Source organism: Sporothrix brasiliensis (genome assembly GCF_000820605.1).
Source record: "Sporothrix brasiliensis 5110 chromosome Unknown Cont17, whole genome shotgun sequence".
NCBI lineage: Eukaryota > Fungi > Ascomycota > Sordariomycetes > Ophiostomatales > Ophiostomataceae > Sporothrix > Sporothrix brasiliensis.
The window spans coordinates 2,982,480-3,006,785 of record NW_024467136.1 but is presented as its reverse complement, the minus strand read 5'-3'; the positions used below and the strand labels follow the sequence as shown (position 1 = coordinate 3,006,785).

At 52.7% G+C, this 24,306-nt stretch overlaps 7 protein-coding genes across 7 annotated transcripts; 4 read left to right on the top strand and 3 right to left on the bottom strand.

Annotated features, from left to right (window-relative positions):
- Positions 1-487: 487 nt before the first annotated feature.
- SPBR_02484 (major facilitator superfamily MFS-1) lies at positions 488-2,560 on the bottom strand (the record flags this gene model as incomplete). Its single annotated transcript, XM_040760787.1, has 1 exon — positions 488-2,560. The coding sequence occupies one exon, from the start codon at positions 2,558-2,560 to the stop codon at positions 488-490; it is 2,073 nt and encodes a 690-aa protein (XP_040620888.1).
- A 3,693-nt stretch (positions 2,561-6,253) lies between these two features.
- SPBR_09136 (uncharacterized protein) lies at positions 6,254-7,054 on the top strand (the record flags this gene model as incomplete). The annotated part of the gene is made up of 1 exon (XM_040767262.1): positions 6,254-7,054. One exon carries the CDS (start codon positions 6,254-6,256, stop codon positions 7,052-7,054), a length of 801 nt encoding a protein of 266 aa, XP_040620887.1.
- A 479-nt stretch (positions 7,055-7,533) lies between these two features.
- SPBR_03302 (uncharacterized protein) lies at positions 7,534-8,046 on the top strand (the record flags this gene model as incomplete). The annotated part of the gene is made up of 1 exon (XM_040761605.1): positions 7,534-8,046. The coding sequence occupies one exon, from the start codon at positions 7,534-7,536 to the stop codon at positions 8,044-8,046; it is 513 nt and encodes a 170-aa protein (XP_040620886.1).
- A 487-nt stretch (positions 8,047-8,533) lies between these two features.
- Positions 8,534-9,528, bottom strand: SPBR_03050 (uncharacterized protein; the record flags this gene model as incomplete). The annotated part of the gene is made up of 2 exons (XM_040761353.1): positions 8,534-9,389; positions 9,458-9,528. 2 exons carry the CDS (start codon positions 9,526-9,528, stop codon positions 8,534-8,536), a joined length of 927 nt encoding a protein of 308 aa, XP_040620885.1.
- Positions 9,529-10,409: 881 nt separating this feature from the next.
- SPBR_03090 (pyridoxamine 5'-phosphate oxidase) lies at positions 10,410-11,343 on the bottom strand (the record flags this gene model as incomplete). The annotated part of the gene is made up of 2 exons (XM_040761393.1): positions 10,410-10,545; positions 10,631-11,343. The coding sequence occupies 2 exons, from the start codon at positions 11,341-11,343 to the stop codon at positions 10,410-10,412; spliced, it is 849 nt and encodes a 282-aa protein (XP_040620884.1).
- A 5,953-nt stretch (positions 11,344-17,296) lies between these two features.
- On the top strand, positions 17,297-18,012 carry SPBR_03218 (uncharacterized protein; the record flags this gene model as incomplete). The annotated part of the gene is made up of 2 exons (XM_040761521.1): positions 17,297-17,421; positions 17,493-18,012. 2 exons carry the CDS (start codon positions 17,297-17,299, stop codon positions 18,010-18,012), a joined length of 645 nt encoding a protein of 214 aa, XP_040620883.1.
- A 1,436-nt stretch (positions 18,013-19,448) lies between these two features.
- On the top strand, positions 19,449-23,060 carry SPBR_02223 (uncharacterized protein; the record flags this gene model as incomplete). Its single annotated transcript, XM_040760526.1, has 8 exons — positions 19,449-19,760; positions 19,821-19,897; positions 19,954-20,005; positions 20,069-20,346; positions 20,417-21,449; positions 22,167-22,341; positions 22,573-22,680; positions 22,762-23,060. The coding sequence occupies 8 exons, from the start codon at positions 19,449-19,451 to the stop codon at positions 23,058-23,060; spliced, it is 2,334 nt and encodes a 777-aa protein (XP_040620882.1).
- Positions 23,061-24,306: the final 1,246 nt, after the last annotated feature.

Sequence of the window (24,306 nt, the reverse complement as noted above, 5' to 3'; positions counted from 1 at the left end):
GGCTCGACACTTTGGAGATTAATAATCATGCTATTAATTGTTGTGGATGTGTCTTTGAAATAAACTTTTTCAAAAATGATAAGAAAAATGTGTGACACAAATATGAAAATTTATGAGAATAAACATGCTAAAGTAAACATGCCGAGAATGCCATGGACTTCTAATCGTATCCGGAAAAAGAGAAAGAAGATGTTGAGAATAGAATAACAGGAAGACGCTGGTATCACAAGAAAGAAAACGAAAAGAAAACTCGGCATACGAAGAGAAGGGGGAAAAAAAGAAAGGAAAAGAAATGCAAGCAAAATCAACGCAGACAGAGGAGAAAAGGAAGACACGAAACACATGGGACACAAACCCCAGTGGAATATGTTCTCAGACAGCCATCCAAGACATATTGTTCTCGGACAGATTGCTTGTCATCTCTCGTCATGACCTCGTCCAATATCTCCGTCTTCTCCTTTTCTGCTTGTTCCTTCGCGTCATAGCATCACGTTTCAGCCACGGTTGGCGTGCGCCTTGTGGCACCTGTGCTCAGGCCCTTTTCGACATCGACCGCCTGCTCGGGCGAAGAAGGAGACGGCGAGGATCTGGTGGCAGCCTCAACACGCAATGGCTGGGCGGGCGGCTTCGCGTTGCTGCCAATCACACCCGAACTACGGAAGGCGACGAGGACGACCAGGAATGAGCACACGCCCAGGGCAAAGTTGAACCAGTTGGCGGCGCGCAGGCCGCGTAGTGTGGGCTCGTCGTAGACCTTGGTGCCGCCGACGTTGGCCACCGAGACGCCGCGGGCCGAGGCCATGACGGCCGTTTGGATGGCGGTGGCAATGGCGAGGCCGATGGCGCGGCCAACCTGGCCGGCCATGTTGACGAGGGCGCCGCCGAGGGCCTGGTCTTCACGAGGCAGGGCGTGGGACACAAAGAGCGTGAGACTGGGCCAGGCCGTGTCGGCGCCCATCACCGACAGCACCATGGCCTCGAGGCCGTAGGCGAAATACGACGTCGTGCGGAACGGAATGGGAACCGCCAGGAGAAGACTGCTAATGCTCACGCTGGCGTTGCCAAACAACAGGATCCAATACGTCGGGACGCGGCCGAGGAGCGGGGCGACGCAGAAGCAGGTGATGATGCCGGCGATGCCCGTCGGAATGAACCGCAGGGTGGTCTGGATGGCGCTGAGGCCGAGGTAGTCTTGAAAGAGATAGGTCGCGTAGACGAGGTAGCCCATGAAGGAACTGAAAAACAAGCCCATGATGACGAGCGACGTGGCAAAGAGGCCGCCGCCCGCCGAGCGCGAGAAGATGGACATGCGCACGAGGGGCCGCGGCGGCCAGGCGTGGCCGGCGATCTGCCTGCGGACGTTGCTGGGCGTCTCGAGCCACATTTGCCAGCCCACAAAGGCAGCCACAAGCAGCAAGGAGAGGCCAATGATGACACCAATCCAGGGGGTGGACCACCCGACGACGTTGCCCTCGGTGAGAGCAAACAAAAGTCCGACGAGACCGAGCGTGACAAGGAAGGCGCCGAACCAGTCAATGCTGCGGAAGGTGGCAGGGACGGGTACGGCGGAAAGCGCGACCGAGGGAGACGTGGCGTCGTTGGCATCGGCAGGAGCAGTCGCAGTCGTGGTGGCAGCGACGGCCCGAACAGGAATGACCGTCTGCGGCGGCGGCTGCGCGGGAATGATCAAGTAGCCGACAACCGTGACAATGCCCGAGAGGATGGCCAGGGCACCAAACACCCACTTCCAGTTGGCGTACGAGGTGATGAGGCCCGCCATGAGGTTGCCAAAGACGGATCCGAGCGGGGCACCGGCACCGTACGCAGCAAAGGCATAGTTCTTGGCCTTGCCGGGCGGGAACGTCGTGCCCAAAATGCCAATGGCGGTCGGCACGTTGGCGGCGGCGCCCAGTCCTTGCAAGCCCCGGAAGAGGTTGAAGACGATCTCGTTGGGGATGAAGGGGTTGGCAACGGTGGTGGCCGTGACCCAGGCCGAGCCGGCGACGAAGATGGCCTTCTTGCCAAAGACGTCGGCGATGCGGCCCCACAGCAACAGAAAACAGCCAAACGCCAACGAGTAGGCCGAGACGATCCACTGCAGACGGGTGTCGGGGATGTTGAGGTCGCGGCCGACGCTGGGCAGGATGATGACGACGGACTGGACAGAGAGCGTGTTGGTAAAGGTGGCGCCGGTGACGGTGGCGACGAGCGCGATGCAGCGCCACTTGGAGTAGGGCAGCTTCTCGGCGTCGTTGTAGCCGTCCATGGCGCCGTCGTCGTCGTCGTCGCCGTCGTCGTCGCCGTGGCCGTCGGCAAACTCGACGGGGGTGTCGTGGGATATTGGCGGGTTGCAGCGCTGGCGCGACGAGGCCGTCGAGCGGACTGGGCGGAGTTGGAGTGTATTTTTGTCCATGGCGGTTGGCGATGGGCTGGGTGGGCTGGCAACCGGCGTGTTGTCGTTTTGGGTATAATCGACTGTGTTCTCGTTGTCGATGCCGTCGCTGGTGATGTCCGTCTTGGGCGACGGTGGCCTTTCAGATTTTTCTGTGTCGGGGGCCATTGTATTTATGACTGTGGGTAGGCTGGTGATAAAATGACAAGAGGTAGGTTGTAATGCGACATGAGAAGGAAGCTGGTGTGAGAACAATCTAAGGATCGATCGACGGAGATTGAGATGGGAAGAGGTCAAGCGTCAAGGGGCAAGACAGGGAAGCAATTACGATGATACGATAATAGAGCCAAGAGCCCGGGCAGGAAGTTGAAGACAAGAAGAGAGCCGACGACAATATAAAAACGGAGATGAACGACGACGCTATCCTAGTCGCGGGCGAGACACGGCCACGACGAAGCGAGCGGCAGTGGGGGGGTCAAGGTTGTCAAGCTGAAGGGCGTAAATATGTCGTCGGTTGATTGACAAGTCAAACCGGCCAATATAAAGGGTTGTGCAGAGAAAAGCGAAAGGACAACCTTGCGTGGAGACTGTAGATATGGGCAGTTGCGTGAGGACGGACCAATGCTATACCGGCGCCCGAGTCCACGGCCGACACGGAGGGTGAGCAGACGGGAGAGAAAGGTTAATGCAGGTTGTGGTGATCTTTGCCTATTCGATTTCTCTTTGCTATTATTTTTCTTTCCTGTCTTTTTTTCGTTTGTCAATAAAGTCCGCTGCCGTCGACGATTCTGGGGTTGTGTCGGTGCTTTATTGCTTGTCTGGGTCCTCGCCTGGGACCTCTTCGTGTCCGGTTGCACTGTATTGCTGTCTCGCCTGTGCTGTGTCTCGTTTTTATTGTCGATTTCCTCTTGTCGACTATTATTTTCCTGTCAACTTTTTTTTTCGTTTCTTTGATTCCATCTGTCATGGGTCTTTACCCCGGTTACGGTACCCACTCTGCACTCTTGTCGCTAGCGGCCCTGGACCGGAGGCTTTGGCGTTGGACGGCCAGGCCGCACGTTTTTTTAGCGGCAAATTCACCACCGTGCTTCACTCATGGCAGCCACGTAGGTCACTACTCCGTATTGCCATGCCGTAAGTCCGTGGATCTCCGCTCAAGGAACTATGTTTCCCCCATCAAGCCCTTGGTCGACTTCCTTTCCTGGCTTAGACGCGAATAACAAGCATCCTGGTCTCCTTTTCGCTTGCTTTAGGAGGGGCACTTGGGGCAGGTAAGGCTAGGTAGCAAAACTCCACAGTGAATCCATGGAGAATCGACGAGACGATGACTGCGAAGAAAAGTTTCATGTTTCTTGAGATGGTAGACCTCGAGTTGTTGGGATGGTTGCCGTCGTCTCCGCCTGCCAGGTCGGCGGTCACAATGCAGATTCGCATGCCGTTCGTACGAAGGCCATTATCCCCTGCATCAAGCAAACAGAACGCATGGCGGACGAGCCCCGACCCTGTCCAGTCGCCTCGCTACGTGTACTGGAACATGCATCGGGACGGGGGGTCGGAGGCCTGTCCTGCACACCTGTCTTATCGTCCCGGCCATGGTCCTTGTTGTCGTCTTGTTTTGCTTTCTTTTTTTCTTTTGGTTTTGTTCCCTGCAAGCAGGTCATCAATCTCGCAGCCAAATCTCGCTTCCTCAAGACGTCCAGTCGTACTCGCCCCGATAGATTGTTTCTGTATGACTTCGGGCGGACTAAATCGGGCGATGCGAGGTGAAGACTGTGAAAGGGAAGTAAAAAGAAAGAAAGAAAGAAAGACCGCACCAACGGGTCTGCGCTTATCGCTTGACCCACGACCAGGTTAGACGATCTTGCAGCGTGAATTGTGTGAATCTTTCCACGTTTGCAAATACGTTACGGCTGGCAGGTATAACCACACTTTGACTCTGGTACTCTAGTACACCTGTGGTGGGTACGGTCACCGCAGATAATTCCTTGCCTGTTCATCCAGCAGTGATTAGTTGTCCTGTGCGGCAAGTTGCAAACACACAACCTGCTCTGCGTACGGAGGCATAATAGGCATGATCTCGTACATCTGACCGATCAGTGAACACAGGTACAGGCACAAGCACAAGTACAGGAACAGGAACAGGAACAGAAACAGAAACAGGTACAAGAACACAACCACAGAGACATGCACGAATGACAAACACAAAACACAAAAACACAGGAGGACAAGTTGCAGTAGAGGTTGTCAGCAAGTTTAGAGGTGGGATCTGCAAGTGAATGAAGAAACAAAGTAGTTGGAAGCAAAAGGCGAGGGCAAGGTGAAGAGATGATGACAGCAAAGATGACAAACCAGAAAATAGCTTTTGTTATAACTGCACAACACTCAGTAAATAATGAAGAAGACTGACCTGCAACGGAAAGCAACCAAGATCCGACGGGGAAAGGAAGGAGCGACACTCACATTCGCATTCGATAAGAGTGGCAGGTGCTGTGCAACGTTTCGGCGTCTTGCGTCCCGTTGTCACAGGGCGTGCCTGCTTGACATGTCCATATAAATGTTGGTGCGGGGAGTGGCCCAAGGGCAACTGCGCAGGCGCCGATTGCCAGGTTCGTGGTTGCCGCGCTGGCCATCACAACAACCCCGCAGCCGTTCTTTCCAGAAAGGAGAATGCCAATGTCGCCCTCCCACTTGGCCACAAGAATCGAGACAGCCTACACTTCTTCCCCTCACAACCTATTGGTGTCTATGCGTCGAGCCTCTTGACGCCAATTCCGTACATCCTCTCAAGATCCTCTCAAGGAGAAGCTTGCACCGAGTTCGACCGCTGTTGATTGACAACAGTTGCTCTGTTTCGACCGGGTCGACCAAGAAGTCGCATCTTTGGCCAAAGTCTGTTGGCCAGTGCTAGGCGATGCTGCTTTTGTTTAAGAGGGCGCAGAACGGCTTTGTCTCTGAAGAAAGCCACGGGTATCATTACCGCATAGACGCGACGAGTTAAAGGTAGGTAGCTGCCCAGGGCCTTTTAGCAGCACAGCCAAGGCGGACAAAGCAAAGAGATACCGAAGCCAAACAAAATCAAAAGATGGCAGTCAAAGGGTCAAATAAAGGCTCTCAGCTGTCCATCCGTCGGTCGCTTCGTGAGGAAATTCTGGTCGTTATGCTGGCAATTATGTTGCCAGGGCAGTCAACCTCACTCAGCCTTCATTCAGAGCAAAGCTTAGCATAACGAACCAGGTTTGGGGCGCAATGACTGAACCGACAAGATTGGGAGGCTGCCATACGACCACAGCCTCGGATTTCGCGCTAGGTTTATGGCTGGCCGTGCCGACGCGGGCGTCTAGTGAGGCAGCTATGATGGTCTTCATTGGCCCCCTGACCTCCAATGACTGCCTTTTGTTGCTCTTCTGCCTTGCACTTATCCTGAACTGTCCGAGTTCCAAGAGCTGCTTGCCACGGTCAGCCTGGCAGTTTTGCAAAACGGCCAGGCCTCTGGAAGGTCACTTCAGAATACGGTTACCGACAGCCTTTTCATCCCACCGGCCGAGAAGAAGGACGGAAATGGACAAAACGACTGCGATCGAGAACACGGGGGTGTGACGCTTCGTTGGTTGGGCATAACTGGCGCAGGCGCAGCGCGGCTGAAAAGCAAATGACTCGATCTACTCGAGCAGAAAGGTGCACGAGACACGGCTGGAGGCCTTGAAATCGTAGAGCTGGGACCTGCAGGCCTTGGAATGATTCGCTTCTGATTTATTCGTCTGATTTCATCTTTTCTTGGCCTTGCTTTGTTTTGTTTTTTTCTACCTCTCCTCTTCAATTAGTTCGTAACAATTTCGACCTTTCGCACAGCACCGAATCACAATGGCACCAATACCAGCCTTTATGAGCCGCCTTTTGGCACCAACACACGACATATCCAACACAGCATCCTCATCCTCTCTACGAACAGGATCGCTCACCTCACGAAGCTTTCAATCCACGATCCCAGTCACATCCGCACCACCACAGACACCAATCACGCCTTCGATTGCCTTCCACCGCGTCGCCCGCGTTCTCCTCGAGCATTTTGACAACAAGAAGAATAGAGCAAAACGAGACGACGAGACCGATACCGAAACGAATCATAAACGTTACGAAATCATCTTGCCTATCATCGGTGGCTGCATCGTTCTGTGGTGCCTTTATAGCTGCACTCGCGACCATTTCCGCAAAGGCGGCACTTGGAAAGCCTACGGTAAACTCTGGCTTACGGGCTTGAAGTATTTCCTGTTCCTCACTATCTTGCTGCCACTCACCCTTCTCGGATGCGTCGTCGGGTGTTTCAGCGCTTGCAACAATAGTCGGAAGCCCAAGCCGGCCGCGAACGCGGCCAATCCCAACCGGGTTGGCGCCGTCGCACCCATAATACGCAATCGTGACAATCGTGAACCGCCGCCATTAAACCGTCCACTGATGCCTCTGGATCCCGTGGTCGTGATGCCCGACTTGCCCGACCAAGAAGATCCCGATGCTGTTGAGGTTTTACCGCCACCACCACCGCCCATTGTGCAAAAGAATGAGACGACAGCCGAGGCCACGGAGACGTTTCTCTCCAGCGATGGAAAAAACAACTCCGGTGGCAGCGGTGCAGCTACGCGTGGTCTTGCCAAGGGTTCTTTCTAGCTGCAGCCGCCCCGTGAGCGAAGAAATAACAAGACAAAACAGCGCAGAGCGTCTTCACATGCAGCCAAGAACACTAGGTTGACGGGCGAGGCTGAGCTCACTGTTGGCATCCATCCCTGAACCAGTTAAACCCCTCACATGCCAGTACACAGCAACGAACACTGGTGCAGATATGCGTCCTAAAACTGGTCACGACGTGAATGAGGCTCGCCTTGACCGTTCCGACTCGTCGTTCTTGGCTGGGCGCATCTCATGATAGGCTCTTACACAGGCTGCCTTGGAACCGCCTCTCACTTGCTTCGACCACTCCTTAGTGGCCCAACGACCCACATCGCTGACAACCCGTCCGCCGTCCGCCAAAACCTTATTTCAACCCCAAAGGCTCACATCTGATTCGGTTTTCTTCTCTGCCTTCAATTTTTCTTTGTACAATTCCATTGTTCTTTTGCTCCTCATTCTTCCCATGTGAGACTCACACAATGGCACCATTGAGCAACACCGCCCTGGCACCTGCTATCAGCAATCATTTGTCACATCCCCCGGCCTTCTTACCTCCATCCTTTTCGTCCATCACCACTCGCGACGATGCTTCCGATGCTGCCCGTGCGAAGAAAAAGAAGGAGAGGATCCGCAACATTCTGATCATCGCCATTAACCCGGTGACTCTCATTGTTGTTGTAATGGTGTTCTACTACCTCATCAAGGGCATCCGGAACGAAATCCGCTACCGTCGCCAGAAGAAAAAGAACGACCTCGAGGAGCTGGCGATACAGCAAGAATGGGAGCGCCAGTGGAACACCCAGTTCGGCATTGGGTCCAACAACTACATACCTCCGAAAACGGCGCCGGTCGGGGAAGGCGGAGCAGTAGCACAACCTGGCAACAGCAATACCAATGCCAACGCCAACGAGACACCACGGGCGGCTTCTTTTCCATCTTCCACTGGCGATGGCCACGCAGCAATACGGCGACAGTACCCGCCATACCGGTAGACATGACGGAAAAGACGACGGACAAAGACCCCACGTTTGTGTCTGAGAAGGACGAGACGTATGCCCGCGCCAGTAACGATACCGACCGGACTGCCGTTGCCGTGGGTGCTGCGCCTACCGTGACGACGGACGATGAGAAGAAAGGCATCAGCTAATCCTTGGCCGTGGTCTATGATGTCCAATGTTGTTATTTTTGTCACTGATTTTCTTTTACGTTTTCTGATGTTTACGACTCGCGAAGCAACATTTGTACTCTCATAAAGACGATACCACCATGCACTGCTTCCTTATTCCCATTTTTAACATACATCTGTAATTATTTTGTACAATTTTCACACTTTTTTTCCATGTTCATGATCCTGTATACTACTAATATAGCATAGACTCCATATTTATGTTATTTCCATAACAAAATGTGCCATTACAAGCGTGACGCCATGGTCACTCTCCCATTTGGGATCTGAATACAACTACAACCACCAGGCAGCTAGGTCGACGGTTTCTCCGCCACGCCGAAAAACAACCGCAGATTGCCACCGCCAATCTGCGGTGGGACTTGCGACACCTCGGTGTTGACCCGAATCTCGCCATGGACCAGCCCAGCCTCGCCAAAGATGCGCAGCATGTCTTTTTCGGTGAAGCCGCGGCGGACAACGGTATGCAAGCCGCCAGGTGCCTCGGCGTTGCTGTGATCGGGGTTGTGACCGTGGTCGTGTCCGTGGCCGTGGCCGTGGCCGTGGTCATGGCTGTGCCCATGACTGTGATCATGCCCGTGCTCATGGCCGTGCTCATGGCCGTGCTCATGAACGTGTTCATGACTGTGTTCATGGCCAGTGGGTACATCCTCCGTCTCGCCCTCCGCCATGTGCAGGTCAATCACCAGCAACTTGCCACCCGGCACCAGACGGCTCGCCATACCTTGCAGCACGGCCACCGGGTGCTCCACGTGGTGCAGGGCCATGGAGATGAGGGCGACGTCGAACCCCTGGAACTCCTCGCCCTCGGCTGCCTTGGCCAGTGAAGAGTCCGTGCCGGTGGCCAGGTCTGCCTCAACCGCGCGCATCCGCTCCGGCGTGAAACCCGCTTCCACCGCCGCCTCGTTGTACCGTTTCACCATGGTCGACGAGATGTCGATGCCGCGCAGATGCTTCGCATAGGGCGCCAGGGCCGTGGAAATGCGGCCGCTGCCACAGGCATAGTCTAGCAGGCGGATGCCTGTGCCGTCGGCGGCGCTGGCCCCCTGCGGGACGCCGATCCACACGCGGTTTGTCGTCAGGTAGTCAATGATCTGGCGGTGCATGTCGGCGATCCACTTGATCTTGAATGTGTCCTCGGGCAGGTTGCTACGCAGTTAAGTTGGTTAGGGCTCTGAATACACAGCATTACTACCCATACCGTCCTCTTTACTCACTCATAATGTTCTTTGTTAACCTCCTTCCAGGTCTTGCCGTCCTTGGGCTGATTGGGAATTTCAACGTTCATGATGGTGGCTGGCGTCGACGTCGTTGCGACTTTTGTTGTAAGGCGAGACGGAAGGTCAAAGTAGGCTGCGAGGAGTGTGAGAATAATTGTGAGGGCAAGGAAACCTGTTGTGTTGTATAGAAGGCCGGCCCTTTTTTCGTACTTTTGAGACGTTTGGTGTTGCTTATTGTAGCCCAAGTCCGTAGGCATTACCTGTCCCACGCTTCAAGTCGAGTGGTTGGTGTTTTTGATTTGGGTTGAAGATGTCAATGTCAAACATGAGGATGATACCTTTCAATTATCTCATGGATCTATACACTTTCAGGAGTATTTATACAGAATCGACGACAATTTGCCTCTTCTCGGAGACTTTTTTGCTGCGTACCTTCTTGGTTCTTTGTGGCCGAAAAGTCTCCGAAAGGCACTTCTTGGCCGGTCAATGCGTCGAGAATAAAATTACAACTAGGAATGAACGACTTAGCTCGATAAATGATTTTTTGGAAAGGACAAAACTTGCTCAAATATACCGCCATGATTGCAAAGTGTTGTGATGCGGTCTGGACATTGGATGTGGTGATGGAGACTTGCTTGCTACTCCACTTGGCATGGGTTGCATCGCACAACAATACTCCCCATTGTCGTGTAAATGTACAAAGCTAGACAGTTACAACAGGCAGTCTGCTAAAGTTCCCAAGTTTTAAAGTACCGCCGCCCTGCTGCCCGTTGTTTTCAAGATCGAATTTCGGCATATGACTCGTCTTCAATTTAACGTTCCTGGCTAGGTGACAGGCGGTCCGCTGGTCCACTTTTTCAGCACTTACACGCCAACAAGCATCCACCTCGGAGACATTTCTTCGTTCAACATCGGCGCCATTTCCTCTGGACGCAGGGCGAACAAAGAATTAAAGATGCCCTTTGAGATACAGTACGTCCCTCGTGTGCACAGAGTCATGCTCATAGGTCGTGGCAGCAGAGCCGAGAGTCTGGCCGAACTTCCTGAACCGGACCATCTTTGGCTTTGGCGGCTCTCCGCCCTGCCTGGCTTGTGTGTAATCACGGCCAGAGCCGTTCTTTCCTCCAGGTGACTGCGTCCAATCCCAAAGTGCTTTCTTCTCTCACATACCGAAGTCGGTGGTGCTGGCGGTCTGTTGCTCCCTGCCAGAATTCCACGTCCGTCGGCGCCACGGCGTACACGAGCCATCCGGGCGATACGTACTCCGGGTCCTTGTCAAACAGGGCCTGTACCTCGGCCGTCCTCTTTGAGAGTTCATTTTCGGACGTCCCAGGGTCCACCATGACCTCGCTTTGCGGCGACGCCACCGCGCTGACCCGCGAAGCCAGTGGCCTGGCCAAGAAATCAGCGGCGCATTCCTCAACCGGCAACGGCAGGGCCCGGCCACGGATGCGCACCTGCCGGCCGAGTGACGACCAATAAAAAGTCAGAGAGCACGCCGGATTGGCCGTGAGCTGGCGGCCCTTGGGGCTGGCGGCCTTGACGGCGAAATGCCAGCCGCGGCCATCCACGTTTTTGAGGATGAGAACGCGGGCGTCTGGCAGCCCCTCGGCGTCGACGGTCGACACAGTCATGGCGTGCGGCTCATAGGGCGTCGCCGATGCTGCGGCGGTCTTGCCACCCTCTGCAATGGCGTCGCGGAGCCACTGCACAAAGGCTGCTTGGGGCGTCGCCGGAAAGGCCGCCCAGTCGACAGGCGCGTAGGGCCCCTTGAGCGACGGCAAGTTTCGAAGCAATGAGCGGATCTGGTCGCTGTCGTCAACGTATCTTGAGTCGTCGGAGATGGCAGCAGCTGCCGCTGCCATAGATGAAGGACCCGACATAATGTTGCCTCGATGTGGCCAGTCGTATTTGTGCTGCGTTTCGTATCCCAATAGCCCAGGGCAGGTTGGCCTCGCGCCGTTTTGACTCGATCGGTGCCTTGCCGTGACTCAATGCTTGGCCTGCTTGTGATGTTAGGACACGGGATGAAAGATGAGAAGGAAACGTAGGATAAAGACTTTGTCGCTTCTGCATTCGCAACGTTTCGCTTATCTCACAGTTTGGTGGACACGGAACATATCGTGCTGTGACAGTTATCACTATCGTGACGACTCTCAAACCCGACTCGCAATGGATGTGGTGCCGCCTCTCTCGTTTGTCTATCGTGCAGTGTATGGTTGTACGAAGGGGAGACTCCGGTGTTATGTTGTACCTTTGCTTATGTCTGTGACTCAAACAACGTTGGTTCGGAAGGAGCTGCCCGCACGTCATTATGGTCTTGTTCGTCCCGTTTCGGGAGTGACGTCTTGTCACGTGATACTACAAACAAACTTTAACCATGGGATTTTTTTATGTTTTTTTTATGTTTCTTTGAATATCCCACGTACATGGAGCATATCCTGACCCAACGTTCTGCTGGCAATAAGTCGAATGAGACCTGAAAAGGGAAACCTGAGCGCCAAGCAGGCTCGGTCTGCAGGATACTTGGGCCAAGAGCGGCGCATAGGTGGGCGCCCAGAGAGGCGCTTGCCGCATTGTGGGGTCGACGCATCTTCCCTCCTTCTTTTACAGGCAAACTGTCACATCCCCCCTCTACTCCAAATATTTGTCTCTGACTGCCTCCTGTGTATTTTATTTCTTGTCCTATTAATTTGCACTGAAGACCATTGCCCGGTCTCGTGGACCCCCGTGTCGAGCCTTCACTGTACGGCGTCATCTAGCCGGGTCCTGAATTTGGGTTTTGGCCCCCAAATGTGCTGCATCATATCATCTGATCGGAAAACGGAGCGCATATGGTTACTTTCTATCCATTTTCTCTTCCTGTTGGTTTCTTATAGATTACCTTCCTACGAGTGTAGGTTCTGAACTGATCTGCCTAACGACAAGGTGCGACCCAGGTTTGAGACCCGTGCAGCTGTTGTGGCTATTTACGTCCGCAACTGGCTCCCTTTTACCCCCATTTGTTATTTTTTACCTTTGTCTTGGGATTTTTCTTTGTCTAAACAAGGAAAGGTAGGCCAATATGTGAATGTTGTTTCTATTCGGGCGAGATGCAACCAACTGTTTAAGCTTCTGCTGTCCATACAGCACACAAGCTGGATATCCGGCTCGCTCGGTCTGAAACATCCCAGCCCTATGTTGCCACCCCATTCTACAGCTTCTGACAGCTGCATCTTGTCTTACCACAATCGTCCTGGCTCGGTGGCTGCCATGTCTCGTGTCTCATGACAGAGGTGAGAGTAAGATGGAACTTCAGCCTTACCACGAATCGGCAGGCTTCAGAACAAGCTTAAGCGGCCATGGCTTGGTATCGTCACCCTCCAACATCCCAAAGAATTCCCATCCGGCGCTCGTATGGGGAAGAACGATGGTAAAAGGGGTCGCCGATGCGATCCTTCGTTTCGATCCCCCACCTATGGAAGACAAAGATCAAGTATGAATGGTACGTTAAAGGCGGGAGGGGGGGTGTGACCAAAGGATCGGGGCATGTAACATGGGCGAGGGAGGAGGGGGGTGAGACGAGTTGGGCGACGACATGGGGGCATTTGCCTATTGTAGACTGGCTACGGAGTACACGTTATTATTCGAAAAAGTAATACAGCCAAGCATCCACCAGTCGCATCGTCCTGTAACATGATTCTATATCCCAAAGGATTTTCACGTTGCCGTAAGGAGTCCACGTTCGTAGGGACAGTTTGTCGCGAATTTGTCACCACGGCCACTATGGTTGCAACGCAGACAAAGAATTGAATTGACTGTACGAATGAGGAAACCGAACTATGGCGAAGGACTGCGGCACGACTGGGCAAGAACCGCCCCCAAATTCTAGGCAAAGGACAACGAGACGGCACAGTGGTATTCTAAAGGTTCAATGTTTAAACGGTAAACGCCGTCCTCATGTAGTTCTGTCCTCTGCCCTCTGTGACTTGAGTTTGTACACAAAATAATTGCATTCAGACTCCTTTATCTGGCAAAGACCAAGTCAAAAGCGGCACGGCGGCGAAGACATCATGTGCGCCTCTGTTTGTTTCTCCTTCGTCTCCTTTTTTGGACAACTTGTGTACATTTCTAACAAGTAACGTTTATGGAAGTACTTTGTCGTTGGCAACCCTTTCTATCATCGTTTTTCTGCCTGCCGGGGAAAGATCCATATGCTCGTATGTGTCCGAAAAGATTTTAGCTTTCGAGACTGCGCCACTCCGCCTTTTCGTACCTCAGGATCTGGCTTGGCCTCGCCGGTTGCAGTACGCCGTTTACTGCATCCAAGATGTTGAAAGCAAAACGGGAAGGGGAGAATGAGGCCGTCCCACCCGCTTCGCCAGTTTTATTTTACCTGAGGCAACTAATGGCGACTGGATGGTCTTGACATTCGACGCTTAACTGTCGGGGATATAACGGCCGCGTTAAGGTTTGGCGCGGCAAACAAACCAATTTTGCAACATGCCTACGACTGCCTTTGAGCGTAATGTGCACAGAAGACGTCACCTTTTAGACCAAGGAAAATACAAAGGATTGTAGCGCGGATAAACGAGAGATGAGACCAATTGTGTATGAACACTACAAAAAAGCTTAATTCATACATCACTGCGAGAGACGTTCCATATTCAAAATCAAATGTCCACGCCATACCGATCCAAAATAAATCGGCTACCAACACTTGACGGTCCGGCGCAGTCGCCTTTACGAGTTATTCTGCCCGACAGCGACACCAACTTCTGAAATGACGGGAAAAGAACCACCGCCACAAAACCGGCCCATCGCAAAGCGTTGACTTTCTTGTTTCTATTGGGGCGCGGGAGAGTCACATGCCATGCAGTGACCTTGTGCTCTCTGACCGCGAGCCGGTGTTTTCATCTCTTCACATCTAGGCCTTTCCAGAGTTTCGTATTGTGCTGGACTCGACACGAATGTCTGTTTTAGTAGTCTTATACGGAAATACTCCGTCGGTTCAACTACACGGGCGGTTTCTCAATAAACCCGTTTCTCAGCACCCCGATTTGCCTCATAACCGTATTTTTCAATTTTGCACGCAATGGCACATACTGACCGTACCCTCGTAGTGCGTGTCATTTAACGGTTTTCACTCAACGTTTCCAGCATCACGGCAGAACACTGCAGCGCACTCGTTCCATACCGTTGCTGCGGTCTGAACCGCAGCCTCCTTGGCAGGTGCCTGAATTCGACTCTGTAGAGTCACTTCTGTACTGAAAGTCATATTGAGGTTTGGTTGTCGGATATGTTGTCCTTCTTGAATGAATCGCACGCGTCCCGGCTCTGGTCCTATCCGATTACTTTGCCAAATCCTGCGCTACCAGCCTCAGCCAACGTAGCAAATATTGAACGACACGATAAGTTTAAAATAAAAATTAAATTGAAAACGACAATTCCATTTAGCAGCCTTGGAACCAATTTCAATAGATTTTGAAGAATGTTACTTCACAGTGATCTTTACAGCATTTGTAATTCACTTCCTTTGCTGTTTCGTCCGCCTTCTTTCGTCCGCACATCCAACGTCTATAAACATTTTCGAAGGATTCAAAGCTGACACCCCGTCCTTATCCTCCCGGTCAGCACAGTTCAAACTACCCTTTCAAAGTATTACGACGGGAATTGTGTTTTTTTTTTTTTTAAAAAAAAAAAATGAGACGCTAAAGTACACTTTCCTATTACACGAATCGGACTTTTGACAGTCCTGATTCAGTCGTCTCCGAAACAACCTGGCCCGTCACAAATCAACACAGGCCCCTATTTCCTCACATATCCATAGTCGTCCACTCAGCGTATGGACTATATTGTTCCCAAGGATCCGACTGTGACCAGTACCACTGTGATCCTTCGGCGAGAAACCCAAACACCAACCAAGAATCAAGGAAAGGCCATGGACAGTCTGCGCCCCTGTAACGCTGTGGTACGGTGGCACCTCCGGCTCCATCGGTGCCTTGCGTCGAGCTGTCATGAAGATTCTATTCGTCCCCCATACTTCCATCATGCGTCATACCTTCATGGTCTCAGCCTCGCACAGACTGTACATACCCTCCTACGTTCCACCCAACAGACACATCACTTACAAATGCACCCCCCTTCCATGGGGCGTACAGTCGACCGGTCTGTTTATTTTTATTTTTAATGTTATTTTATATTTGCCCTACTCCACCTTGGTGTGTTACTCTCGCAAGCCCCGAGTATGGTGACGTGCGTGGGGTAGACATTTTGCACGCCCCCTCCATCCGTGTACGCATTTTGGGTCTCGTTGCCTGTCTTGCCATCCTTTTCAGTCGTTTAAACCATGATCTAAACTCCTTATCTAAGCGGCCAGAGCCAAACTCTCCTCTCTGTTTGGGCACCCTGGATTCTGGGACCACGCAAGCGACCTTGAAAACACCGGGAGGGTGTGAGGGTCTGCAGCTGAGGGTGTGTGGCAGATGATGTGCACCTGCCCGCGTTAGTTGTCTGTCAAGTGGTTCCCCCATTCATGAGATATGACGACGATGGGCGACGGGCACCCGATGGGAACTCAAGGGTAACGAACCGAGACGAGGGCCAAGCAGCTGGATTTCGAGAGACCGTGAGCATGGGCCTACTCCGGTCGCCATCACGGACATATACGCAGGGGTAAGAGAACTATAACACCAACACAGCGTCAGGACGACGGACACGCCCGTCATTTGTCGAGTCCCTTTGCACCAGGGCGCAGTCAATTCGCTCGAGACCCTTCTCCTGTCATCACTGGCTATAGTGCCTCGACACCGTTCTTATTCCCGTGTACTTCATCCTTTTAATTCCTTGCTGTCTCTCGCTCCCGAGCACTTGCATCTTCTCGTTCCTATATACGTCAGAGCCCCATCTGTCTCACACCCGTCCTCGTTTCGTTTCATGTGCCAACGGGGGCTGGTTAATAAAGGGAAAAGCCTTACAAGGTAGACACTTGACGGTTACGGACTGGCCCGGATCCGCGACCCTTGGCCTATGACTTCATCCATCTATACTAGGCTGCGGCTCGTGACACTGTGGTGGGAGTAGGGCCGTTCCTCGTGATGAAGCACCCCCATGTATCTGCCTATTCCATATGACAAACACCAGCTTCGCACATCGCCGGTACCACGATCAACAGCAATCCTTTTTATGGAAATAATCACTCCGCGCTGTCCTTTGCTTCTGCACGGCTCTGAATCAGGCATAAAAGTGAGAGTAAGAAGGACTGTGCGTCTATTTTGGGTTCGATTCTCCCCCTTTCTGTGGCTTGCATTTGCCACCCGTGTTCAACTATCACCGAATGTCAACAAAAGGTACGCACAGCAGCACTGTTGGCCTCACTTGGCATCACTCTGTGTCGTTATGCTTCAATTTCCTGAGTTACTTGACGACCTCCCCTGCTCTCTTACATCCTCCTCTCCGTCGTCTGTTGGGGGCCAAGTTTGCATGCTCATCGCCTCATTGCACTTGGTCTTTACTTCCGTCGTTTCATCAGCCATCAATACATCATCTTCCCGCTGCGTTTTGTTGATATTCTTTTCCAGCTTCGCACATTATAACCTAATTTTTGCTTTACGCCTCGGCTCCCGCTCGACAGCCCAACAGACATCATCAATACCACCATCAACATATTTCCATATTACTTGAGCCAATAAAAACTATATAAACTGGCATCTCCAACGTCAACATGTCTGTTCCTAAAAAGGTCAGTACTCAAGGCATCAAGACAATATACCCAAGACAAAGTCAAGTGCCACATACGACACTCTCCAGAAAGCATCCATTCACACTAGTTTGCTTCAACAGTCATCCAACACCGACATGTTCCGCCCGGAAAAGGCCGAGGACTGGGAAGAGTTCCGCGATGTGATCACGGTCCTCTACCAGAACAACACATTATCTGAAGTCATTGTGCAGATGAAGACACTGCATTTCTTCAGCGCAACGTAAGTCCCTCAAGACGATACCTATGCCAGCCTCCACCCCAAGTTTGCACTGACACACCCCAACATCCCAGTCCCAAACAGTACAAGACCAAGTTCAAGGAGTGGGGCCTCACGACAAAGTACGTCAAAGGTACCGAGTATGAGGAGCTGCTCGAGCAGGAAGAGCAGGACGAGTACAATGTCCGCGGCAAACGCGTCTCGCACCAAGACGTCGCTCGGTTTAAGCGCCGTCGCGAGAAGAGCGAGAGCAAGGCAAAGGGCGGCAGCAGTGGCAAGTCCTCGTCCTCGTCCAAGGGTGGAAGCGCAAGTAGCGCGTCCGGCATGGACACCGGCTACGAGTACGAATACTACGACACCAGCGGCGAGGGTGGTGGTGGCGGCGCGTATATGATCTCCTCTGGCGACTACATGGCCTACACAACGAGCGGCGCCGCAGGTGGCGGCGGCGGCACATACATTACCGCCGACGGCACGCCCGTCACTACGGCCACGGACTACGGCGCGTATGCGTACGATACCAGTGGCGGTGCCGCACAAGGATACGACCCAAACCTCGAGGGTGGCTATCAACAGCAAGGTTATGGTGAGTGAGCCCTTCAGACAAAAAGTAAATTCAAAAAGACGTGCCATAAAAGACAGGGTGAATAGAAACGCAAATAATTTCAAGTCTTTGCAAGCTAACACCGACCATAGGCTCCGGAAGCACGGCCAATTGGGGCTATTAATATCAGCCGTCACATTGGGTTTGCGCAGAGAAAGACGGCCATGCTCCGACAACAGGGAACGAGAGTTGCACATGTGAGCTCCGTCCGGGATTAGGAGGATAGAAGGAGATGCAGTCCATTTGCCCGGATCCTCTCTTTCGGTAATGATTTTGACTCGAAATACGATATACGACATAGCACGGATGACTTCTTGATGACGGTTGGTGCTTGCTGGTCATCGGCTGTCGGCAGTTTTGGTTTTCGCTTATGATGTACCTTTTTGCCCTGGGACTTGGTTCTTTTATGTTTACTAATCTTTGCATGGCAATTCTTTCATATTGGTCCAGGCTGGATCCTGTCGACCAGTAGCTCATCTTGAATTTCGATTTACTATTTGGTTGTATTTTCGGAGACGTAAATTCAAAACGTTACTTCCGTGGGTTTTTTATTCTTTTTAATTAGTTCATGAGTTGTGCTGATATTATTTTTTATTTATTTATCAAAATACAGTAGCAACACGAGAATACCAACGATGAACAGGTTCAACACTTTCAATTCAACCATAGAAAAGGAAAACTGACGACACAAGAACCCATGAGTGCCAAAGTACGCTTTGCTCGCGCCATCGTTGACGTTGGTTAAAAGTGGGGCACATCGACTCACTTGCATCCATTGATTTGTCGTTAGTCGCACCTGCCGTATGCATTTGCTACGGAGCGGGCTTTACCGAAAACGCCGTGCAGACGGACTTTTCTAAAACACCAGGCAAGAGGGTCATCTGTCAAGAGAATAACATAGTTTGCCATTGACAGACCCGCTGTGGGTTGCCTTGATTTTATTTTCTTTTACTTGTCCCTTTGTCCTTCCCCAAAAAGGCGTGCCGTGCTGCGACAGGACCATCTTGGCCACGTCGGCTCCTTCCTCATTTTGCGGTGCAGTAGGCGATTGAGTAAACCCGAAACCCGTTCCTGCCAACAATAGAATCCCATGTTTGAACCCTAACGCCTTGTATGGCATGCCGCTCTGTTTAATTCGTGTGGTACTGAGGAGCATGTTAGTCGCAATAGTTGTATTCTGCTTGTGTTTTTAAAGGGGAGGAAACGGACGTCGAGCCAGGGCATATGGGCATATGGGCAGGTAGGCGCGGTCCAGGCGTGGCACTCGCGGCCGGGCCTTCTGAAGTTTGTTGGGATCGTACACCAACAGAAATTTCATATAAAAGAATATTGCTTCCTCTCATTCTCTGAGCCCCCATCATATCCAGTTCCCCGTCTCATCACTGCCCTCGAGATACTCCACCGGGTCGTTCTCATAGTGTCCAACATGGGGTCCAACAAAGAAGAGAGCGAGTCGTCCACATCCCCAGCGGCAGTTCCAGAAGCAGTCTCCGCAAATGCACGAGGCGACGAAAAGCCGGGCTCTGCTGTCCTGGGCGGCAACGCAGTCGACGACACGGGGAGTCCAGCCGGCAATGCCAAGGACGGCGACAATGTCGAAGGTGACAAAACGGCTGACACAGAGAAAAGCGAGGCTCCCACACAACAATACATGACAGGCCTCCCATTCGTGCTCACATTCGGCTCGCTCATTCTGGCGACTTTGCTGTCCGCACTGAATGCGTCCATGATTTCGACGGTAGGCGGGACAGGGCATGTTTCTTATTTGTCTATCTGTGTCCTTGCTAACACCAGCTAGGCCATACCGTCCATCACCAACGCATTTCATTCGATTCAAGACGTCGGCTGGTATAGCTCGAGCTATCTGATTTCCAAGTAAGTCTGCTCTGCTCGGGTTGCAGGCCGTTCACCTGCCGTGACTAACGTTACAGCTGCGCAATGTTGCCATTGACAGGAAAACTATTTGCCATATTCCCTCTCCGAGTACGCAGACAGACTAATTTCCCCTTTCCTACCGCAATGGGGTTTCCGTATTGACGCTTCCAGTACACATTTATTGTATTTGTCTTCATCTTGGAGGTTGGCAACCTGATCTCCGGCGTGGCTGTATCGTCTCCGATGCTGATTGTCGGTCGCTCCATTACGGGGATCGGCGGTTCGGGCATTCTCACGGGTGCCACGGCCATCATCACCACGATCCGTCCTCTCGAGAAGCGACCGATGTTCATCGGTACCCTCATGGCTGGTGTAGCACTCGGCCAGGTCGGCGGACCCCTCCTTGGTGGTGCATTGGCCCAAGTGACATGGCGCTGGGTGTTTTATATGTGAGCTTGATACGCGGGCATTCATAGAAATGACAAGACACCAGACTGATGCTTTTTTTCCCCCCCATAGAAACCTCCCCATTGGCGGCATTGTCATCCTGCTTTTCCTCTTCGTCGTTCGTCTGCCAGCGCCAACACAGAAACCAAAGCAACTTCAGCTTCTCGCACAAAACACAGCCGATCAGGCCGGCAACAATGCTGCTGGAACTGGCTCTGGCATCCCGGCCCAACTCACCCGCCGTCAGCACCTTGGTATCACGTACAAACAGGTGGCTCGCATCGACTTCCCGGGATTCTTTTGCTTCGCCGCTGCGTGTGCCCTGTTCCTGATCGGCCTCGAGTGGGGCGGCACCAAGTACGCCTGGGGCTCGGGCGTCGTCATCGGGCTGCTGGTTGCGGGTGCCGTGCTGTTTGGGGTCTTCGCCGCCTGGTCGCAGTACCTGGGCGACCGCGCGCTGCTGCCGTTCCGTCTGCTGCGGTATGGCTACGTCAACGTCTTTTGCGGAATCACTGCCTTGGCGCAGTCTGCGAGCGTCTTTGTTCTCATGTCCTACCTGCCCATCTGGTTCCAGGGCGTCAAGGGCGCCACGCCCGTGGTCAGCGGCGTCATGCTGCTGCCCACCATCGTCGCGCAGCTCCTTGCGGCGTTACTCTGCGGCTTCCTGGTCCAGCGCACGGGGTACTACATGCCCGAGCTCCTGAGCGGCAACTCCATGGTGCTCATCGCGTCGGGCTTGTTTACGACGTTCTCGCCGTCCACGGGCGCCGGCTCTTGGATCGGGTTCCAAATTCTGGGTGGCGCCGGCCGCGGGTTCGTCAACCAGCTGCTGGTCACAGTCATCCAGGCGAACGTGCCGCCCTCGGACATCCCGCTGGGTGTCAGCTACGTCTTGTTTTGCCAGTACTTTGGCGGCGCCGTGGCCATTTGCGCGGCGCGGACGGTGCTGACTTCGACAATTGGCGCGGCGCTGGCCAAGTATGCGCCGTCCGTGGACGCGGCGACGGTCATCAACACGGGCGTGACGGACCTGCGCCGTGTGATTCCGGCCAGCGAGATCAACGGCGTTGTTCTCGCGTACAACAAGGCGCTGGTCAATGTTTATGTGAGTCGTTGTCGCCGAGCCTGCGTATTGTCGTTTTTGTTTTCTTTTTTTTTTTTTTTTTTTTTTTTTTTCGTCAGAATGCATTGCTGATGAGCCGCGTAGTACCTCCAAATTGCCTTCTCGGCTACCGCCTTGGTCTGCTCCTCTTTCCTGGGCTGGCGTGACATCCGCAAACCCACACCGGTCCAGACGGAAAAGAGTGATGTTGAAAATGCCAAGACAGAAACACCAGAGAAGACGGAAGACGGAAACGACTGAGAAGACCGAGAAAGTAGACGAAAGCAAGTAATTTGCTGGCTGAGTACAATGAAGTTCACTCACGAATCATTTTGAATTTAGAGGCTGCGTTGTATTTCATATTTGTCTATTTGCGTACTGTATAAATATAAGCAATAGGCCATTAATCTTAATCATTAGTTTTCGTACAATTTCGGTCGGACGGCAGCGTGCTCTGCCCTGCTTGCCTGTGCTCAGAATTCCGTCTACTTCTGTCGTCGTGGGTGCCTCGTACATGGGCATTGTAAATAATATATAGTAATGAACAATATAAGAATGGAAATAGTGTGTGTGTGATGATACATGGTGTGAACTGAGCTGCCGCGGGAGAATAGAAACGTTGAGGCAGAGAGAACGTTTTGGCATTAGCGGGACGCACGGAAGCGGCCAGCAGTGCCTTTCTCTGGGGGGTACGTGGTGTGCCATTGTCCATTGTCGTAGCTCTTTGACGACGAGGAAGATGATGACGAAAAAGACGAGGGAGGGGCACTGCTGGTGGTCGGCCAGTGCCATTGCCCGTCATTAAAGGTGGTGGTGGTGGTGGCAGATGAGGACGAAGACGTCGGGGAGGATGACGAGGTGGAAGAGGAGGAGCGGGTCGGAGAGGTGGGTGTGGGTGGATGCCAGAGGCCGTTGTCATACGTTGTACTGGATGTGGTGGAAGTGGAAAACGTAGACTGGCTGGGTCGGGGAGGACCGTAGCCTCCGGACCAAGTGGAAGCGGGCGAGTGGTAGATTAGTGTGGAGGAGGAGGACAATGCTGAGGACGAGGACGCAGTTATCGAGGATGACGATGTGGTAGAGGAGAGTGATGGAGAGTGTGTATGAGATTGAGAGGACGAAGCAGACGATGAGGCCGGAGTGGAGGAGCCCAAGGACGGCGTGGAGAGTGTCTTTGACGATGAGACAGACGAGGAGAATGACGAGGGTGACGACAAGGACGGTGACGACGACGGTGACGACGACGCTGCTGAATGCGCCACAGAATGAGCCGGAACCACCGTCTCCAATACCGTCACGACGACTACTCCCGTAGACGCCGTGTCTGCCGTCGCGTCTGTCGTTGTGCTCAACGGCCCCTGCACGCCCACCACGGAAACCTTTGTGACATGTGTCGTCACTGGCAACTTTGGTCTGGTCGTGGATGTCACCACAACCGTGTCCGTGTCGGTGACTGTGGGTTCAGCCGACTCGACAACCACAGTGGTGCGAAACGCGGTCGCTGTTTTTGTGCCCGACGCCGGTATTGTAGACGTTGTCGTTGCGCCGCTGCCACCTCCGTTTCCACTGTCATCACCGCTGCCGCTGCCGCCGTCAATGTTGACGACAGAGTAGGTAGCTCGTGGAGCGACTGCGGCGTCTCGTTTTTGCTGCCCTCTCGGGGCGTTGTGCTTGGGACTAAAAGGCAGGGATGAGGCGACTGTGGAGAAGGCTACCGCCACAGTCAAGAGTGACGCGGGGAGGTGATGCAACTGCATCGTAGCAACGAGAGGAGGAGGCCAGAAGCAGGCTGTGTGGAGATGAGGATTGGTAGTAATTTGTGCTATTGGTGGGTGGGTTGTGAATGAAAGGAGAACTTGAGTGTTGAGCGAGGTCGTGATAATGTGATGTTGTGCGGTTGGCGGTGAAGTTGGAGGAGCTGATGAGTGGTGAGGTGTTATGAAAGAGCTAAAGTGATGTCGGTGAAGTGAGGTCGCTGAAATGCCGCCTGATGTGAAGTGAATGAACGAGTAATGAGTCAAAGGAAACAAACCTTGAAAAATGTTGACGTGAAGAAATAAAACGAGGATGAAGAACACGTCTCCAAAAATAATTGGAGTATGCTGGGGTCCTTTTCTTATGTATTCTCCAAGTGATCCTTGTTTTTTCTGTCCTGGCCAGATGCGGTCGGAAATGCAGCAGAAATGCAGAAGGCTGGAAACGGTGATTTGCAGCCGTGGCGAATGTAAATAAAGCATTTTTGGCGGACAGAGAAATACTGTGGCTGGGGAGAGAAACCAAACAACGGAAAATAGGGGCTCGAGCGCAATTTTGATTGGCTGATGGCCGTTTGATTTTCAGGAACAGGCGAAAATAAGTGGGGCTGTATTTCAACCAACCTCCCGTTGACATTTACTCCTAGCGCTCTCGTTCACTTAGCGCCCCTGTCGCTGCCGAAAGAACACGATAGAACGTTTTGCGCAGGGTCCAGCACCGGATTTGGCTGCAGCGAAATGCCGGTTGACAAACTACGCAATAAATACCTAGCCATAAGATACAATGCCTGTAGCTCGCAGCTCTAAGTCGCCCAGCCAGTTTCTCCGTTTTCCATATCACTTTAAATCGAGCGCCCGCCGAGCTGCTGGTCTGGGCGCACCGCACGCGGCACAAAACGAACGATGCAACTGTCCAAGTATCTTCAACATCTGATTCACTGCCGTAGTGTTCTGATTTGTCTTGGGGATGGATTGATGATAAAGGTACTGTGTACTGAGTACTCAGTACAGCCAGGAGCGATTCCCAAAGTGGAAATATAATAACATGGAGCACTGCAAGACAAATGAGAGAGAATTAAGGGAGGATAATCATATCATCTGGATTG